The following is a 17,173-nucleotide window of genomic DNA, read 5'->3' on the forward strand; positions in this document are numbered from 1 at the left end:
ACACCTATGTAATGCTGTTAATTGACTACAGCTCAGGTAGACCTGATCACCGACGACGAGACAGCCTACAGAGAGGAGGTCAGAGAACTGGCAGTGTGGTGCCAGGACCACAACCTCTCACTGGAATAGAGTGAAACACATTTTGTTGATACCAGTTTCAATCTGTCAGCTTCACTGACTGACTGGCTAGCACTTAGCAGCTAACGTTAGATATCATATTCTTTCCACAATTCATGTGATAGGTAGCTAGCTAACTAATAACTTGCCTAAACACTTGTATTTTTAGGTGAATACGTTGCTGTCTTGTAATACCAATATGTATGTCGATATGCTAGTTTCCCAGTTCAGTACTATGTTAGCTAGCCCAACAGCTAAAGTAGTACTGGGAGGAGGATGCATCAACACCCTGGAAATATGTTTGTGGTGCACTCACTCATAACACTTTTTGAGTGATAAATGAGGGCATCGTCTTCAAGAGTAATAAGGTAAACAAATGCATGTATTATTCTCAAACATAGCCCATACATTCATTAGTTGCAACCATTAGATCTTTCATTGCTTTAAACTAGTAGCTAGCTCATCTTGATCATGTGTTGTTCCTTCTCTCTTTCTAGAAGCAATCAGTTACAAGGCAAAAATACAGATTGAGGCCTTCAATCAATCTGAGGACAGAGAAATAGATATGCACCAGACAGGTCAAGGCTTCTTGCATGCATGGCTTTGAGATGTAAATTACACTATAAAAAAAAATGTTAGGTTGACCGAATTGCTGGGTTGCAGGCATTAGGTCAATAGTTGGGTTGTTTTCTGTAAGTACAGCAAGGTTGGGTTGTTGGTGGAGGGTTATTAAGGTTGGGCTATGAATATTTGACCCAGCCAATGGGTTAATTCTCCCGCCACCAGCGCATGAAGTCCACCCGAACGTGAGAAAGTCTTCCAGTTCTAGTGCTACTGAGTGACTGACTGAGTGGAAATTGGCTAATGTTATTTTGACAAACTAAAGGTGTTTTGGCTGACTGAAAACGGCAAGTAACAAACATTACAAATGATGAATTTCATGGTCATTCAGGTTAAATAGGTTGTCCTATCATAAAAGGTAGGTAGCTAATGTTAGCTTGAGCGTTAGCTAACGACTGTTAGACAGCGAGCCATTTTCTGTGCTAATATCTCTGTCTGTGGTAATGTTAGTTTGCTAACGTTAGTATCGTTACCATGCTCGCTATGCTAGCTCACTGAAGTGTTGTCGCAGAATATAACTAAATGTAAAAAAATTATAATAATTGATGTTTTGGTTACCTAGCTACCTTAACTAGCTAAGTCTGACACTTCTTTTGGACTGTGTCGGACACTGTTTCACCCGTAAGCTAACAGTAGCTAAAATGTTGCAATGCACAAAAAATGTCATCTTACTAATCAAATCAAAGTTGATTTGTCACGTGCGCCGAATACAACAGGTGTCGACATTACAGTGAAATGCTTACTTACAGGCCAATGGTGCGGAGAAAGAAAAGAAAAAGAAAAGGTGTGCGTGTGTGTTTGTGTGTGTGTGTAGGTAAGTAAAGAAATATAACAACAGTAGAAAGACATTTGAAAAAAGAGTAGCAAGGCTCTATACAGACACCTGTTAGTCAGGCTTATTGAGGTAGTATGTACATGTAGGTATCATTAAAGTGCATATATGATGAACAGAGAGTAGCAGAAGCGTAAAAAGAGGGGTTGGTGGGTGGTGGGACACAATGCAGAGAGCCCGGTTAGCAAGTGTGCGGGAGCACTGGTTGGTCGGGCCAATTTAGGTAGTATGTACATTAATGTATAGTTAAAGTGACTATGCATATAAGATAAACAGAGAGTAGCAGCAGTGTAAAAGAGGGGTTGGGGGGGAGGCACACAATGCAAATAGTCCGGGTAACCATTTGGTTACCTGTTCAGGAGTCTTACGGCTTGGGGGTAAAAACTTTTGAGAAGCCTTTTTGTCCTAGACTTGGCACTCTGGTACCGCTTGCCCTGCGGTAGTAGAGAGAACAGTCTATGACTGGGGTGGCTGGGGTCTTTGACCATTTTTAGGGCCTTCCCCTGACACCGCCTGGTGTAGAGGTCCTGGGTGGCAGGCAGCTTTGCCCCAGTAATGTACTGGGCCGTACGCACTACCCTCTGAAGTGCCTTGCGGTCGGAGGCCGAGCAATTGCCGTACCAGGCAGTGAATAAACCAGTCAGGATGAACTCGATGTTACTAGCTCGGACTATGCTGATAGCTCATTTATTGAGGAAAAATGCAATTACTATTACTGTGATGTGTAGTTGTCCCAACTAGCTTGAATGCACTAACAGTAAGTTGCTCTGAATAAGAGTTTCTGCTGAAAGACTCATATGTACAAATCAAAAAAAATGGTGTGTGTGTGTGGGACATACCTTAAGCCCAGGTGGACCTGGACGGCCAGGTTTTCCATGGGGACCGGGTTCACCCTATCAGAGACGAAACACAAACGTTGATCAGAATGACAATCTTTATGTTGGCATAAGCAGAGGCCGTGGGTAGTCCCCCATCTCCTACAGCTGAAGTCGGAAGATAGCATACACCTTAGCCAAATACATTTAAACTCAGTTTTTCACAATTCTTGATATTTAATCACACACTTTTTCAGTTCTGCCCACAAATTTTCTATAGGATTGAGGTCAGGGATTTGTGATGGCCACTCCAATACCTTGACCTAGTTGTCCTTAAGCCATTTTGCCACAACTTTGGAAGTATGCTTGTGGCCATTGTCCATTTGGAAGACCCATTTGTGACCAAGCTTTAACTTCCTGACTGATGTCTTGAGATGTTGCTTCAATATATCCACATTTTTCTTCTTCGTGATGCCATCTATTTTGTGAAGTGCACCAGTCCTTCCTGCAGCAAAGCAACCCCCACAACATGATGCTGCCACCCCCGTACTTCACGGTTTGGATGGTGTTCTTCGGATTGCAAGCCTCCCCCTTTTTCCTCCAAACAAAACGATGGTCATTATGGCCAAACAGTTCTATTTTTGTTTCATCAGACCAGAGGACATTTCTCCAAAAAGTACGATCTTTGTCCCCATGTGCAGTTGCAAACCATAGTCTGGATTTTTTATGGAGGTTTTGGAGCAGTGGCTTCTTCCTTGCTGAATGGCCTTTCAGGTTATGTCGATATAGGGCTCGTTTTACTGTGGATATAGATACTTTGTACCTGTTTCCTCCAGCATCTTCACAAGGTCCTTTGCTGTATTTCTGGGGTTGATTTGCACTTTTCGCACCAAAGTATGTTCATCTCTAGGAGACGGAACGCGTTCAGATCATAGATTCAGATCATTCAGGCGAGAAAAAACATCTCCCAGATAGGCCAGTCGTGTGAGAAACTAGTCATCATGCAAGCGGTCAGACAAGTGAAAATTATGGTCAGTAAAGAAAACTTTAAGCTCATCTCTCAATTAAAAAAAACATGTCAATACTTTTCCTCTTGATAACCAGTGCACTTCTGTATGTTGTAAAAGTGTTACATGGTCGCTGCCAATATCTTTGCATAGTGAAGAAAATACACGAGAGTTCAGGGGCCTTGCTTTAACAAAGTTAACCACTTTCACTGTAGTGTCCAAAATGTATTTCAAGCTGTCAGGCATTCTCTTGGCAGCAACAGTCCCTCGGTGGATTCTGCAGTGTACCCAAGTGGCGTCAGGAGAAACTGCTTGCACGCGAGTTACCACTCCACTATGTTTCCCTGTCATGGATTTTGCGCGATCAGTACAGATACCAACACATCTTGACCAAGTCCATTTGATGTCACAAAGCTGTCCAGTACTTTAAAAATATCCTCTCCTGTCGTCCTGGTTACCAGGGGTTTGCAGAAGAGGATGTCTTCCTTAATTGACCCCCCATCTCCTGTCATGTCATTGTCGTGAAACAGTGTTGTTTGATGAAGACATTGTCTGTATAGTTTTTGGGGCATTTTCACACAACATTGTGGCAGCCATATTTGCGGCAGCAGGAAGTAGTAAGTCCTCACAATAGTATGGGGCTTGCCTGTCCTAGCCACTCAGTAGCTCACCATATAAGACGCTTCTAGCCCCTCTAACTAATGGTATCTGTTGCTTTTGTACATGTATACTCGAAAGACATTAATTCTCACTCAAAAAACTCCCATGGCTTATTTTTCAAATTGTCATGTTTTGTTTCTAAATGTCTGCTCAAGAGTGAAGCTTTCATTGAATTGTGAGAAAGTATTTTTGCACATATAACAAACACACTGTGGCTGAGGAAAGGCACTACTCCCAATATACACTACCGTTCAAAAGTTTAGGGTTACTTAGAAATGTCCTTGTTTTTGAAAGAAAAGCAAATTTTGTGTACTGTGGCTGAGATTACAGAGATTACTACATTAAAATATCAGGTTTTTCAGAAATCTGTGTAGACATTGCTAATGTTGTTAATGTTGTAAATGACTATTGCAGCTGGAAACGGCAGATTTTTAATGGAATATCTACATAGGCGTACAGAGGCCCATTATCAGCAACCATCACTCCTGTGTTCCAATGGCACATTGCGTTAGCTAATCCAAGTTAATCATTTTAAAAGGCTAATTGATCATTAGAAAATCCTTTTACAATTATGTTAGCACAGCTGAAAAATGGTGTCCTGATTAAAGAAGCAATACAACTGGCCTTGTTTAGACTAGTTGAGTATCTGGATCATCAGCATTTGTCGTTCCAATTACAGGCTAAAAATGGCCAGAAACAAAAAACTTTCTTCTGAAACTCGTCAGTCTGTTCCTCTTCTGAGCAATTAAGGCTATTCCATGTGAGAAATTGCCAAGAAATTGAAGATCTCGTACAATGCGGTGTACTATTCCCTTCACAGAACAGCGCAAACTGGCCCTAACCAGAATAGAAAGAGGAGTGAGAGGCCCCGGTGCACAACTGAGCAAGAGGACAAGTACATTAGAGTGTCTAGTTTGAGAAACAAACGCCTCACATGTCCTCAACTGGCAGCTTCATGAAATAGTACCGGCAAAATACCGGTCTCAATGTCAACAGTGAAGAGGAGACTCCGGGATGCTGGCATAGGCAGAGTTGCAAAGAAAAAATAAAAATAAAAGATTAAGATGGTCAAAAGAACACAGACATTGGACAGAGGAAGTGGCCGTAGATTGCTTTGTATGTTTCAATTTTTTGTTTGGTCAGGTTGTGATGTGGGTGGGCATTCTGTGTTTGTATGTCTAGGTTGTGTATTTCTATGTTTTGGCTGGGTATGGTTCTCAATCAGGGATTGCCTTTCTTAGGTAGCCTGTTTTCCCACTGTTAGTTGTGGGTGGTTATTTTCTGTTCAGTGTTTGTTGCACCTGTCAGAACTGTTTAGGCTATTCTTTTGTTATTTTGTATTCAGTGTTCAGTCAGAATAAATGATATGAACACGTACCACGCTGCGCCTTGGTCTTCGCCTTCTTCTAATGAATGCCATTACAGGAAGATTGAAAAAGGTGTTATGGACAGACAAGTATAAGTTTGAGGTGTTCGGATCACGAAGAAGTACATTAGTGAGACACAGAAAAGATGCTGGAGGAGTGCTTGACGCCACCTGGCAAGCCTGGTGGAGGCAATGTGATGGTCTGGGGGTGCTTTGGTGGTGGTAAAGCGGGAGATTTCTAAAGGGTAAAAGGAATCTTGAAGGAAGGCTATCACTCCATTTTGCAACGCCATGCCAGACCCTGTGGACAGAGGTTAATTGGAGCCAATTTCCTTCTACAACAGGACAATGACCCAAAGCACAGCTCTAAACAATGCAATAACTATTTAGGGAAGAAGCAGTCAGCTGGTATTCTGTCTATAATGGAGTGGCCAGCAGTCACCAGATCTCAACCCTATTGAGCTGTTATGGGAGCAGCTTGACCGTATGGTACGTAAGAAGTGACCATCAAGCCAATCCAACTTGTGGGATGTGCTTCAGGAAGCATGGGGTGAAATCTCTTCAGATTGCCTCAACAAATTGACAACTAGAATGCTAAAGGTCTGCAAGGCTGTAATTGCTGCAAATGGAGGATTCTATAACGAAAGCTAAGATTGAAGGACACAATTATTATTTCAATTAAAATCATTATTTATAACCTTGTCAACGTCATGACTATATTTCCTATTAATTTTGCAACTCATTTCATGTATTTTTTCAAGGAAAACAATGACATTTCTGAGTGACCCCAACCTTTTAACGGTAGTGTAAGTGAACCCCAAATCAATGTAGTTCTCATATTTGCGCCTCTTCAACGTTGTTGTTCGGTGCTTTCCCGGTTAAGGGGGCAGTAGCTCTTTGGCTGCATCTGATTCACAACTGTCAGTGTCCATGCTAGCTGGGCCTACAACAAGAATTACTGATGCTAGCAATGGATGTGCTCGTGGAAGAAGAACAACTTGTGTCATCGACAGGTGTAGGTGTAGTACTGCTGGTAATAGCAGTATGTGTCTTTTTAACCATTTCTCCATTCTTCGAGCAAACGGAATGAGCAGCTGCTACGTTTGGCTACATACAGATCGTTAGTGGAATTCCCGCGAGAGAGTAGTGGTTCATGTGATTGAATGTTAATTTTTTGAATAGGCTACCTGTATGACATTGTGTTGTTATTTCACTGAACAATAGATGGTTTAATTTGATTTTTGGCAGTAAAACGAGGCTAATCAGGCGAGAAAAAAAACTTACCCAAATGTATAGCCCCGTTGGAAAATATAAATGGACTGTTGTGTGTACCCATACCCCAGTTTGGGAATACCTGGTCTACAGGCTATTATTGGAATCTTTTTTTTTTTAATCTATACAAATTGATAATAATGGGATCCAGTTTCTACCTATCTTATGGGAAACAGACATTAGCTTTTTAAATTCTGAAATCCGGCAGTAAAAGTGACATAATCCACCCCTGGGGGACTCCATTTGATAACTACACTCTTTGTGTATTTTGCACCTTTATTTTACCAGGGAAGACAGAATGAGTCCTAGGTCTGTTTTTCAAATGTGCCCTGAACAATACAACACAAATATACACATTATACACAAAATATACTAAACCACAGTCATGGGAAGCACAAGTAAAACATCATTCCTCCACAAATAAGTCCCCAATCAACACTCTAAACTGCCCGAACGGCACAAGCCCCTCTCTGTGCTGTCGACATGTGACACACACACACACTTCCTCTCTCTATCCATATGGTTGTGGGCCGTTGAGGGGTCCCCCACCTCTGACTGAGACACTTTTTTCGCTTGACCCCGAGCCCTCCCTCCACGTGGTGTCAAAGGTCAATTGTGTCAGAGTAGTGGCCAGAAAAAGAGTCACAACCGGTTCCAGAGTGGGGTCTGTGACTTTCGCTGGGGTGAGGTACAGTAAGACGATTCAGAGAACACGTTATTGATTCAGAGTACTGGACCAGCACACACCCCAAAGTCACATGTCAAGTCATTCTTTGTCCCACGAAGGGAAATTAATTTAGTTGGGGCTGGAATTGATATGTCATGAAAGCCCATTTGCCAAAGTTTAAATACAGACATGACAGACTAATGAAAACATAATACTACACCCCCCCTTCTCTATCAGACACTTCATAAATCCCATCTCTGATTCCTTCAGGGAGAGCCTCAGTGCACTTTTCTTATACAAGTAAGAGATCTCAAGTCACTAAGGGTGTGTGGCCTAGCTAGGCCTGCACCCTGATATAATTCAGAGCCCACTCATTTTTTACACACACACACACACACACACACACACACACACACACACACACACACACACACACACACACACACACAATGCAGAGTCATGGTCTAGCTGCTGTCGGTAGGCCCTTTCTTTAGCTAGAGGCTTGTTACAGGAAGGGTGGTGTAGCCTTCAAATGTTGAATTACGTGCCTCAAATCGGCCAGCAGTTCAACTCAGTTTTGGTAGTATTAGTTGGCACCATTGGTTCTAGCCATTGGCACATGAGTCTTGCAGTTGGTAAGCCATCTTATTGTCTCTCATCTGACATGGCAGGTGTCGAATTAGGACAATTCCAGGGCTTGGCAAGCAGCTAGCTAGAGGCTACTGGGATACGAGACTGGAAAACAGCAACCTCTGAACTGGGAGCCAGGGCGTCAACGGTGGTAACAATGAAACATACTCTCTAAGATTAGCACTTGCTCTAAAAGTGGACAAACTTAAAGTGTTCAAATGGGTCCAAATGTTTCAAGTTCTGGCAGTGTCTACCTACCGTTCAGATATAAAAGTATTACTAGTGCCCTCTACTTCAGCTGTAGGCCTTTAACAATACCACACGGTATAGATTTTCAACCTCAATGTAAAATACATTTAGTTGGTTTTGAAATGGGAAAGACTAACGTCCTTTCTGTTTCTGATACCCAAACAATGAATAGAATATAGCACATATTTCAGGCTGTCATATTTTACAGTTTTTTATAATCACTTTGGCACTAATTTCAGGAACCTTGATGTCATTTTTCAAAACTCTAGACACAAAACTCACAACCAATGATCAAAATGCAAATTTGTCAAAACTCTAACACTTTTTCCAATTGCTTGGATTCAATACACACAAAGCTAAGATCATTTGTTCATTGAACTAAAATCACCTGTTCAAAATGACACAACTTAACATCAAAGTATTACCATTTCAAAATGCAATTCACACATTACATCTGAGTTGACTGTCTATTAATTTCCTTACAATGATCTAACTATCAATTGATACTACTGCTCAAAATGATAAGTAACTGTTAAGGTACTCTTAATGCATAGTTTTATGGAAACTGACAAACAATATTTCATGTTTAGATCATGAACGTTTCAGGATAACGAGATCCACTGACACCAATTACCGTGGAACATGAACCAATTGGACTACATTATCCACCGACACCAATTACCGTGGAACATGAACCAACTGGACTACATTATCCACCGACACCAATTACCGTGGAACATGAACCAATTGGAGTACATTATCCACTGACACCAATGAACATGAACCAATTGGACTACATTATCCACCGTGGAACATGAACCAATTGGACTACATTATCCACCGACACCAATTACCGTGGAACATGAACCAATTGGACTACATTATCCACCGACACCAATTCCGTGGAACATGAACCAACTGGACTACATTATCCACCGACACCAATTACCGTGGAACATGAACCAATTGGACTACATTATCCACCGACACCAATTACCATGGAACATGAACCAATTGGACTACATTATCCACCGACACCAATTACCAACTGGAACATGAACCAACTGGAACTAACATGGACTATCCACCGACACCAATTACCGTGGAACATGAACCAACTGGACTACATTATCCACCGACACCAATTACCGTGGAACATGAACCAACTGGACTACATTATCCACCGACACCAATTACCGTGGAACATGAACCAATTGGACTACATTATCTATGGATGTAATATTTCATCATCATTCTTTATCAGACACTGTTTCTATGGTCCCATGTATCAATTTTCCAGACCATGTTTTCAGATTTGATATTACTGTACACTCACATTACTGTACACTCACTACACTTTATTAGGTACACATACTGGGTAGAACCCTCTTTTGCCTCCACAACAGCCTGAATTATTCACGGTGTTGTACGTTAAGAGATGCCCTTCTGCACACCACTGTTTTAAACAGCGTTATTTGAGCGTTTGTGGACTTTCTGTTAGCTTGAATGAGTATGGACATTCTCTTCTGACCTCTCTCATTAACTTAATGTGTTTTGTTTATCGCACCATTCTCTGTAAACTCTAGAGACTGTAGTGTGTAAAAATCCCAGGAAGGCAGCTGTTTCTGAGATGCTGGAATCACCATGTGTGGCATCAACAATCATACCACGGTCAAAGTTGCTTAGATTACGCATCTTGCCCATTGTAATATTTGGTCGAACAACATCTAAAGCTCTCTACTCTATATACTCTATATATTGAGTTGCAGGCAGCCACATGTTTCGCTGTTCGAATGTAACCTTCCTTGATGAGCTAAATCAGGCCTGTAGAGCTGATGGCATGACCTATGTCATTGTGTGGGATAATGTCAGGTTCCACCATGCTCAAGCATGGTTTCAGGCCCATCCACAATTTACCACCCTGTGCTTACCCCCATACTCTCCTTTTCTTAACCCGATTGAGGAATTTTTCTCCACATGGAGGTGGAAGGTATATGATAGGCGCCCTCATGAACAAGCCGCCCTTCTCCAGGCCATGGATGACGCATACAATGACATAACGGCAGACCAGTGTCAGGTCTGGATTCGCCCGAAGATTCTTCCCAAGATACTTGGCTAATGAAAACATCCATTGTGATGTGGATGAGAACCTGTGGCCAAATCCACAAGACAGGGTTGATGGAATTATAGAAGTACAGTAATCCATCTTTTGTTTTGCTTTTTACAGTAAGCCAGGCGAGGAAAACTGCAGTTGAACTTCAACTGTTTTTTCTTTTTTTGTAGCTAATTATTTTTGCTCTGATTCAAAGAAACCTGTTGTGATTTTATTGTATTTCATCAATAAATGTCATATTTTGTTCAATGATTCCACTGTCTGTAGTATTCTCTCTACTAGTCCTTTTACAGTGATGTATCTACGTGTAGTAGCATCATGAAACATGTATCACATATTTTGTACTACAATATGTAATGATTATACGAACAACTACACAGTGAAACTATCGGCATCTCATGTGTGGGTGATCTAAATGAATGTTCCTATGGTATTTCATGATAAATGAGTTATTTGAACCAATGATTCTGCAGGTGCAAGGTTTCTTTAACGATATGAATACACAATGCAATGTTTTGAACATTGGACAGCCTGTGTTACAACTGATGACCGTTATGAGTTTTGTGTCTTTTGAAAAAGGACCAAAAGGTTCTGAAATTAGTGCCAAAGTGATTGTTAAAAACTGTAATAGGGCATGCAGTAAAGATGGTTTAAATTGATACAACATGTTGTAAAGACAGTTTTAAGGTACTGTATATGGCCAATATAAAAGTACTTCTGTCTGAACTGGTGCCAAAAAAGCACTCCCCGCTACAAGGGGAAGCGTCATTACTGACACCAGACTTGTGTGTGTGTAGGATCCAAGGCACCTTTTAATTACAGAGCCCACTGTCGTCAGACCAGAGGTGTAATTTACCCTCTGGAGGCTCAGGAATAGTTTTCACTGCATTTGCCCCCTCTGCCCTCTCACGCCACCGTAATACACAAACAAACACACACACACACACACACACACACACACAGAGGCAAACAAACAGAGAGAGAGAGAGAGACAAGGGTCCAAAATGCTTAAAGCCATGCTTCATAAAGTCATTCTCTAAAGCCAAAATCCACCAGTTTGTAGAGCTAAATAAGTCAAAAAGAGGGAAAATATAAGAAAGCCACCACACAATATTATAATAACAACAACAATAACTCAAATATACTGATCATGTAAAGTGTTGGTCTCATGTCTCATGAGCTGAAATAAAAATCTCTCTGAAATGTTCCAGATGCACAAAAAGCGTATTTCTCTCCAATGTTGTGCACTAATTCGTTTATATACCTGCTAGTGATCATTTCTCCCTTGACAAGATACTCCATCCACCTGACAGGTGTGGCATCTAAAGGAGCTGATTAAACAGTATGATCCTTAGACAGATGCACCTTCTGTTGGGGACCTTCTGTTGGGGACAATAAAAAGGCCACTTTTGACACACAACACAATGCCACAGATGTCTCAAGTTTTAAGGGAGTGTTGCAATTTGCATTCTGACAGCAGGATTGTCTACCAGAGATGTTGCCGGAGAATTTAATGTTAAAGTGCTGTTAGGGAATTTGACAGTAAGTTCAACCGGCCTCACAATCACAGACCACGTGTAACCCCTCCAGGTCAGAACCTCCACATTTGGCTTCTTCACCTGCGGGATCGTCTATGACCAGCCACCCAAACAGCTGATGAAATTGAGGAGTCTGTGACTGAGTTTTTCCACACAAAAGGGCTCTTTCTGATTGTCTGGGCCTGGCTCCCCAGTGGGTGGACCTGGCTCCCCAGTGGGTGGACCTGGCTCCCCAGTGGGTGGGCCTGGCTCCCAAGTGGGTGGGCTTATGCCCTCCCAGGTCCATCCATTGCTGCACCCCTATCCAGTCATGTGAAATCCATAGATTAGGGCCTAATGAATTTAATTCAATTGACTGATTGACTGTAACTCAGTAAAATCCTTGAAATTGTTGCATGTTGCATTTACATTTTTATTCAGTATAGAGTAACAACAATTAACAAAAATTACAAAAAAAAATGATGGCTCCGACCAAGCTTTTCTATTTTGTGATACTTCCTGTGGCGTTCCACACGAGAGCCAGTTTAATTATACTGCTTGATGAATTTTGCAACTGCACTTGAAGAAACTTTCAAAGTTCTTCAAATATTCCAGATTGACTGACCTTCATGTCTTAAAGTAATGATGGTATGTCATTTCTCTTTGCTTATTTGAGCTTTTCTTGCCATACTATGGTCTTTTACCAAATAGGGCTATCTTCCTTATACCATCCCTACCTTGTCACAACACAACTGATTGGCTCAATTGCGTTAAGAAGAAAATAAATTCCACCAATTAACTTTTAACAAGGCACACCTGTTAATTGAAAAGCATTCCAGGTGACTACCTCATGAAGCTGGTTGAGAGAATGCCAAGAGTGTGCAAAGCTGTCATCAAGGCAAAGGCTGGCTACTTTGAAGAATCTCAAATATAAAATATATTTGATTTGTTTAACACTTTTTTGGTTACTACATGATTCCATATGTGTTATTTCATAGTTTTGATGTCTTCACTATTATTCTACAACGTAGAAAATAGTAAAAATAAAGAAAAACCCTTGAATGAGTAGATGTGTCCAAACTTTTGACTGCTACTGTATGTATCACAACCAAAATAAGCATATATGAGGACCTTTCTTTGTTAACTGCTGAACAGAGAATAAACACATGTGCGCACTCCCTCAAATCGTTTGGAGAAAATATTATTTAGATTTTATTCAGTTATGTTCAATTGTGTTCTTCATACTATAAAATTATGTAAAATAATGCCACGGAATTCTAAGCAAATCTTGTCTCCTAAATGAACTACAACCATATGTCATAGCCAGATCAGGGCCTAACATAAGGACTCAGAGTTTATTATTCTGTTCTTCTGAAATAGACTACATTTTCTTCATATCATGTTTCTTTAGACCTTTCTAAAATAAATAATGGATGTATTGTGATGTGTAGGCTAAATTACATGGATTAATTAGACTTCTTAAAATGTAGATGTTCCAAAGGTCTGCATCAGTGGTTTGTTGGCTATGCGTGAAAACTAGGAGGTGCTAAATGTGTTAATGTTAAGTAACGGTCAATTACCACGAGACCAGCAGGTATTTGCTTGACAGTCACCATGTGACACATTTTCATGACATTTTGTCAGCCAGTTATTTTCATGCAAAAGAAAGTCAAAAATGTAGTTCATATACACCGTCACAATAAATCTATGATTTATTTTAGCCAGGTCGAAAGAAACATGATGATATGGAGAAAATGTATTTTCTAAGAACAGAATATAAATTGGTCTACTGTATGTTACCAGGCTATGCTCCACACCGTAAACTGTAGGCTTGTTATTCATTTGGCTGACAAGATATGCTAATAAGTCCCGTGGCATTATTTTATATTATATGATTTTATAGTAACAAGAATATAATTGAACTTACCTGAATAAAATAGAGGGGGTATATTTCCCTTTCTGGAGCGAGTGCACATATGGAGTGGCTATGTTGAGCGTAAAAGTGATCATTTTAAACAAGTCCTATTCGCTAGATTTCTAGTTATTTGGCAACTTTAGTTGTGACTGATACAAACCTTAGAATGTCTTACAAATCAAAACATATATGGGCTGCATGATGCAACTATTGGCTGTTGATGATTTGAGAAAGTAGCGAAAAGAGCTTGCGCTCTGCTCCTTGCCTTAGGCTGCACAGCTGTTCCATTGCCAAGTTATCATATCTTCACCCATCAAACTATTCTCTATTTAATCTTGTATTTACTAATATGTACAATTATTTTAGATTCAGAATGATTGTTGTTTTATTCAGGTTGCTTTTCAGGCTTGGGCTCATAAGCCTATGCGTATCCATAAGCTCTAGGAAGACTCTTGGTGGTTCCAAAATTCTTCCATTTAAGAATGATGGAGGCCACTGTGTTCTTGGGGACCTTCAATGCTGCAGAAATGTTTTGGTACCCTTCCCCAGATCTGTGCATCGACACAACCCTGTCTCGAAGCTCTACGACCTCATGGCTTGGTTTTTGCTCTGACATGCCCAGTCAACTATGGGACCTTATATAGACAGGTGTGTCCTTTTCCAAATCATGTCCAATCAATTGAATTTACCACAGGTGGACTCCAATCAAGTTGTAGAAACCTCTCAAGAATGGTCAATGGAAACAGGATGCAGAGCCCAAATTCCAGTCTCATGGCAAAGGGTCTGAATACCTATGTAGGTTTTTCTGTTTTTAATTTGTAATAAATTTGCAAAAATGTCTAAAAACCTGTTTTCGCTTTGTCATTATGGGGTATTGTGTGTAGATTGATGTGGGAAAACATATTTAATCTATTTTAGAGTAAGGCTGTAACGTTACAAAATGTGGAAAAAGGGAAGCGGTCAATATACTTTCCGAATGCACTGTACATTCTCTCCCAGACTCGTGGATATACATTTTGGAGCGTAGCATATGCAAATGAATACATTCCACACTCAAAGGCAATTACTCAAATTTGTTTAATTGTGGAGTAGAGTCTAGACCAATTTTATACCAAAGACATCTTAAATCAGTTTTGTTTTATGTTTTTCCGCCATTCGTAATATGTCATATGTATTGTATAATGGCACAAGCCTATGCATGCCTATGTATGTTTTTGAATGAATCCTCACCTTAGAAAGCGCTGTCCATTTTGTTGTGTTTGAAACAACATCCACAATGACCATGTTTTGCACTCAGTTTCAACCTGCTGTTGAACTTTTTCCTTCAAATTGATCATCACAGTGAGGTGAGCTTTAAAAGTAGCATACTGTTTTGATGATGTGTTTGTGATTTAAGCATTTTCATTGATGTCAGAGTGGTTAGAGGAACAATAGAGCCCTGAGTACCAGGCCATTAGAACCTGGTGGAGGGACAGTAGAGCCCTGAGTACCAGGCCATTCGGGCCTGAATGTCATTAGCAAATTGGGTACTAACAAAGCATGTCCAGAGTGGATAAGAGAATATTACTGTGACTCAACAGTCACATGGAATTTTACTGCGATCATGGCACATGACTGCCGGAGTGATGGTAATATGGTCACTGCAACAGCCCTAGTAGTATTCTACTATGGTATTTCAGAGTGTCGTTGACTAACCTAGAAATGAACAACAACTATCTAAAGTGAGGAATGCTAAACCTGCAGTGTAAAATTGGGTTACCGATGGATTATTTCAGCAATCAACAACAAGCGCTTATCTTTCAAATGGAAACCATTCCTCCATCTGGCCTGAGGGTGGTGTTGAGTGTGTTCTGCAGTATGCACGTGTGGCGAGCGGCGAGAGACTGAAAAGGCATTTGTTTTAGGGGGGAGTTTTATATATGCAGGTGTTAAACGTAAGCCCACAGAGGCAGCCTCACCATTCTGCAGAGCCCTGTATAATTCTTTATATTTCTCCCTGTGAGGGTCATGTCTTCTGCACACTATTCAATGCCATACAACTCTCCTTTCGTGGCCTCCAATTGCTCTTAAATACAAGTTAAACTAAATGCATGCTCTTCAACCGATCGCTGCCTGCACCTGCCCGCCTGTCCAACATCACTACTCTGGACAACTCTGACTTAGAATACGTAGACAACTACAAATACCTAGGTGTCTGGTTAGACTGTAAACTCTCCTTCCAGACCCACATCAAACATCTCCAATCCAAAGTTAAATCTAGAATTGGCTTCCTATTTCGCAACAAAGCAGCCTTCACTCATGCTGCCAAACATACCCTTGTAAAACTGACCATCCTACCAATCCTCAACTTCGGCGATGTCATTTACAAAATAGCCTCCAATACCCTACTCAACAAATTTGATGCAGTCTATCACAGTGCAATCCGTTTTGTCACCAAAGCCCCATATACTACCCACCATTGCGACCTGTACGTTCTCGTTGGCTGGTCCTCGCTTCATACTCGTCGCCAAACCCACTGGCTCCCTGTCATCTACAAGACCCTGCTAGGTAAAGTCCCCCCTTATCTCAGCTCGCTGGTCACCATAGCATCACCCACCTGTACCACACGCTCCAGCAGGTATATCTCTCTAGTCACCCCCAAAACCAATTCTTTCTTTGGCCGCCCCTCCTTCCAGTTCTCTGCTGCCAATGACTGGAACGAACTACAAAACTCTCTGAAACTGGAAACACTTATCTCCCTCACTAGCTTTAAGCACCAACTGTCAGAGCAGCTCACAGATTACTGCACCTGTACATAGCCCACCTATAATTTATCCCAAACAACTACCTCTTTCCCTACTGTATTTATTTTTACATTTATTTTGCTCCTTTGCACCCCATTATTTTTATTTCTACTTTGCACATTCTTCCATTGCAAATCTACCATTCCAGTGTTTTACTTGCTATATTGTATTTACTTTGCCACCGTGGCCTTTTTTTGCCTTTACCTCCCTTATCTCACCTCATTTGCTCACATCGTATATAGACTTGTTTATACTGTATTATTGACTGTATGTTTGTTTTACTCCATGTGTAACTCTGTGTCGTTGTATGTGTCGAACTGCGTTGCTTTATCTTGGCCAGGTCGCAATTGTAAATGAGAACTTGTTCTCAACTTGCCTACCTGGTTAAATAAAGGTTAAATAAAAAAATAAAATAAAAAATATTAACATAGCTGTGTGTGGTGCGAACATGTCTGCATTCATAGATGTGAGCATGTGAGCATGTGAGCGTGCACGAGCGTGAGCAATGTGGTGAGGAATTCACTGTATAGGATTTCTGTGGATGCCTGTTTTGTTTGAAGCTCAGTGTCAACTCCAGACAGCAGTGTTTGAGGGGAACCTGTAAATTAG

The 17,173-nt window shown here is 40.9% G+C and overlaps 1 protein-coding gene across 3 annotated transcripts in view; it reads right to left on the reverse strand.

The window, feature by feature from the left end:
- col27a1a (collagen, type XXVII, alpha 1a) overlaps nucleotides 1–17,173 on the reverse strand; it is a 221,135-nt gene that overhangs the window by 182,254 nt on the left and 21,708 nt on the right. For 2 of the 3 annotated variants that reach the window (XM_024381219.2, XM_024381217.2), the window contains exon 5: nucleotides 2,410–2,463. The exons of the other annotated variant lie outside the window; for it this stretch is intronic. In XM_024381219.2, the coding sequence (XP_024236987.1) occupies nucleotides 2,410–2,463 (54 nt within the window). The remainder of the gene's footprint in view (nucleotides 1–2,409; nucleotides 2,464–17,173) is intronic. 3 annotated transcript variants of the gene reach the window in all.

The sequence above is a fragment of the Oncorhynchus tshawytscha genome, linkage group LG20, assembly GCF_018296145.1.
Source record: "Oncorhynchus tshawytscha isolate Ot180627B linkage group LG20, Otsh_v2.0, whole genome shotgun sequence".
Lineage (NCBI taxonomy): Eukaryota > Metazoa > Chordata > Actinopteri > Salmoniformes > Salmonidae > Oncorhynchus > Oncorhynchus tshawytscha.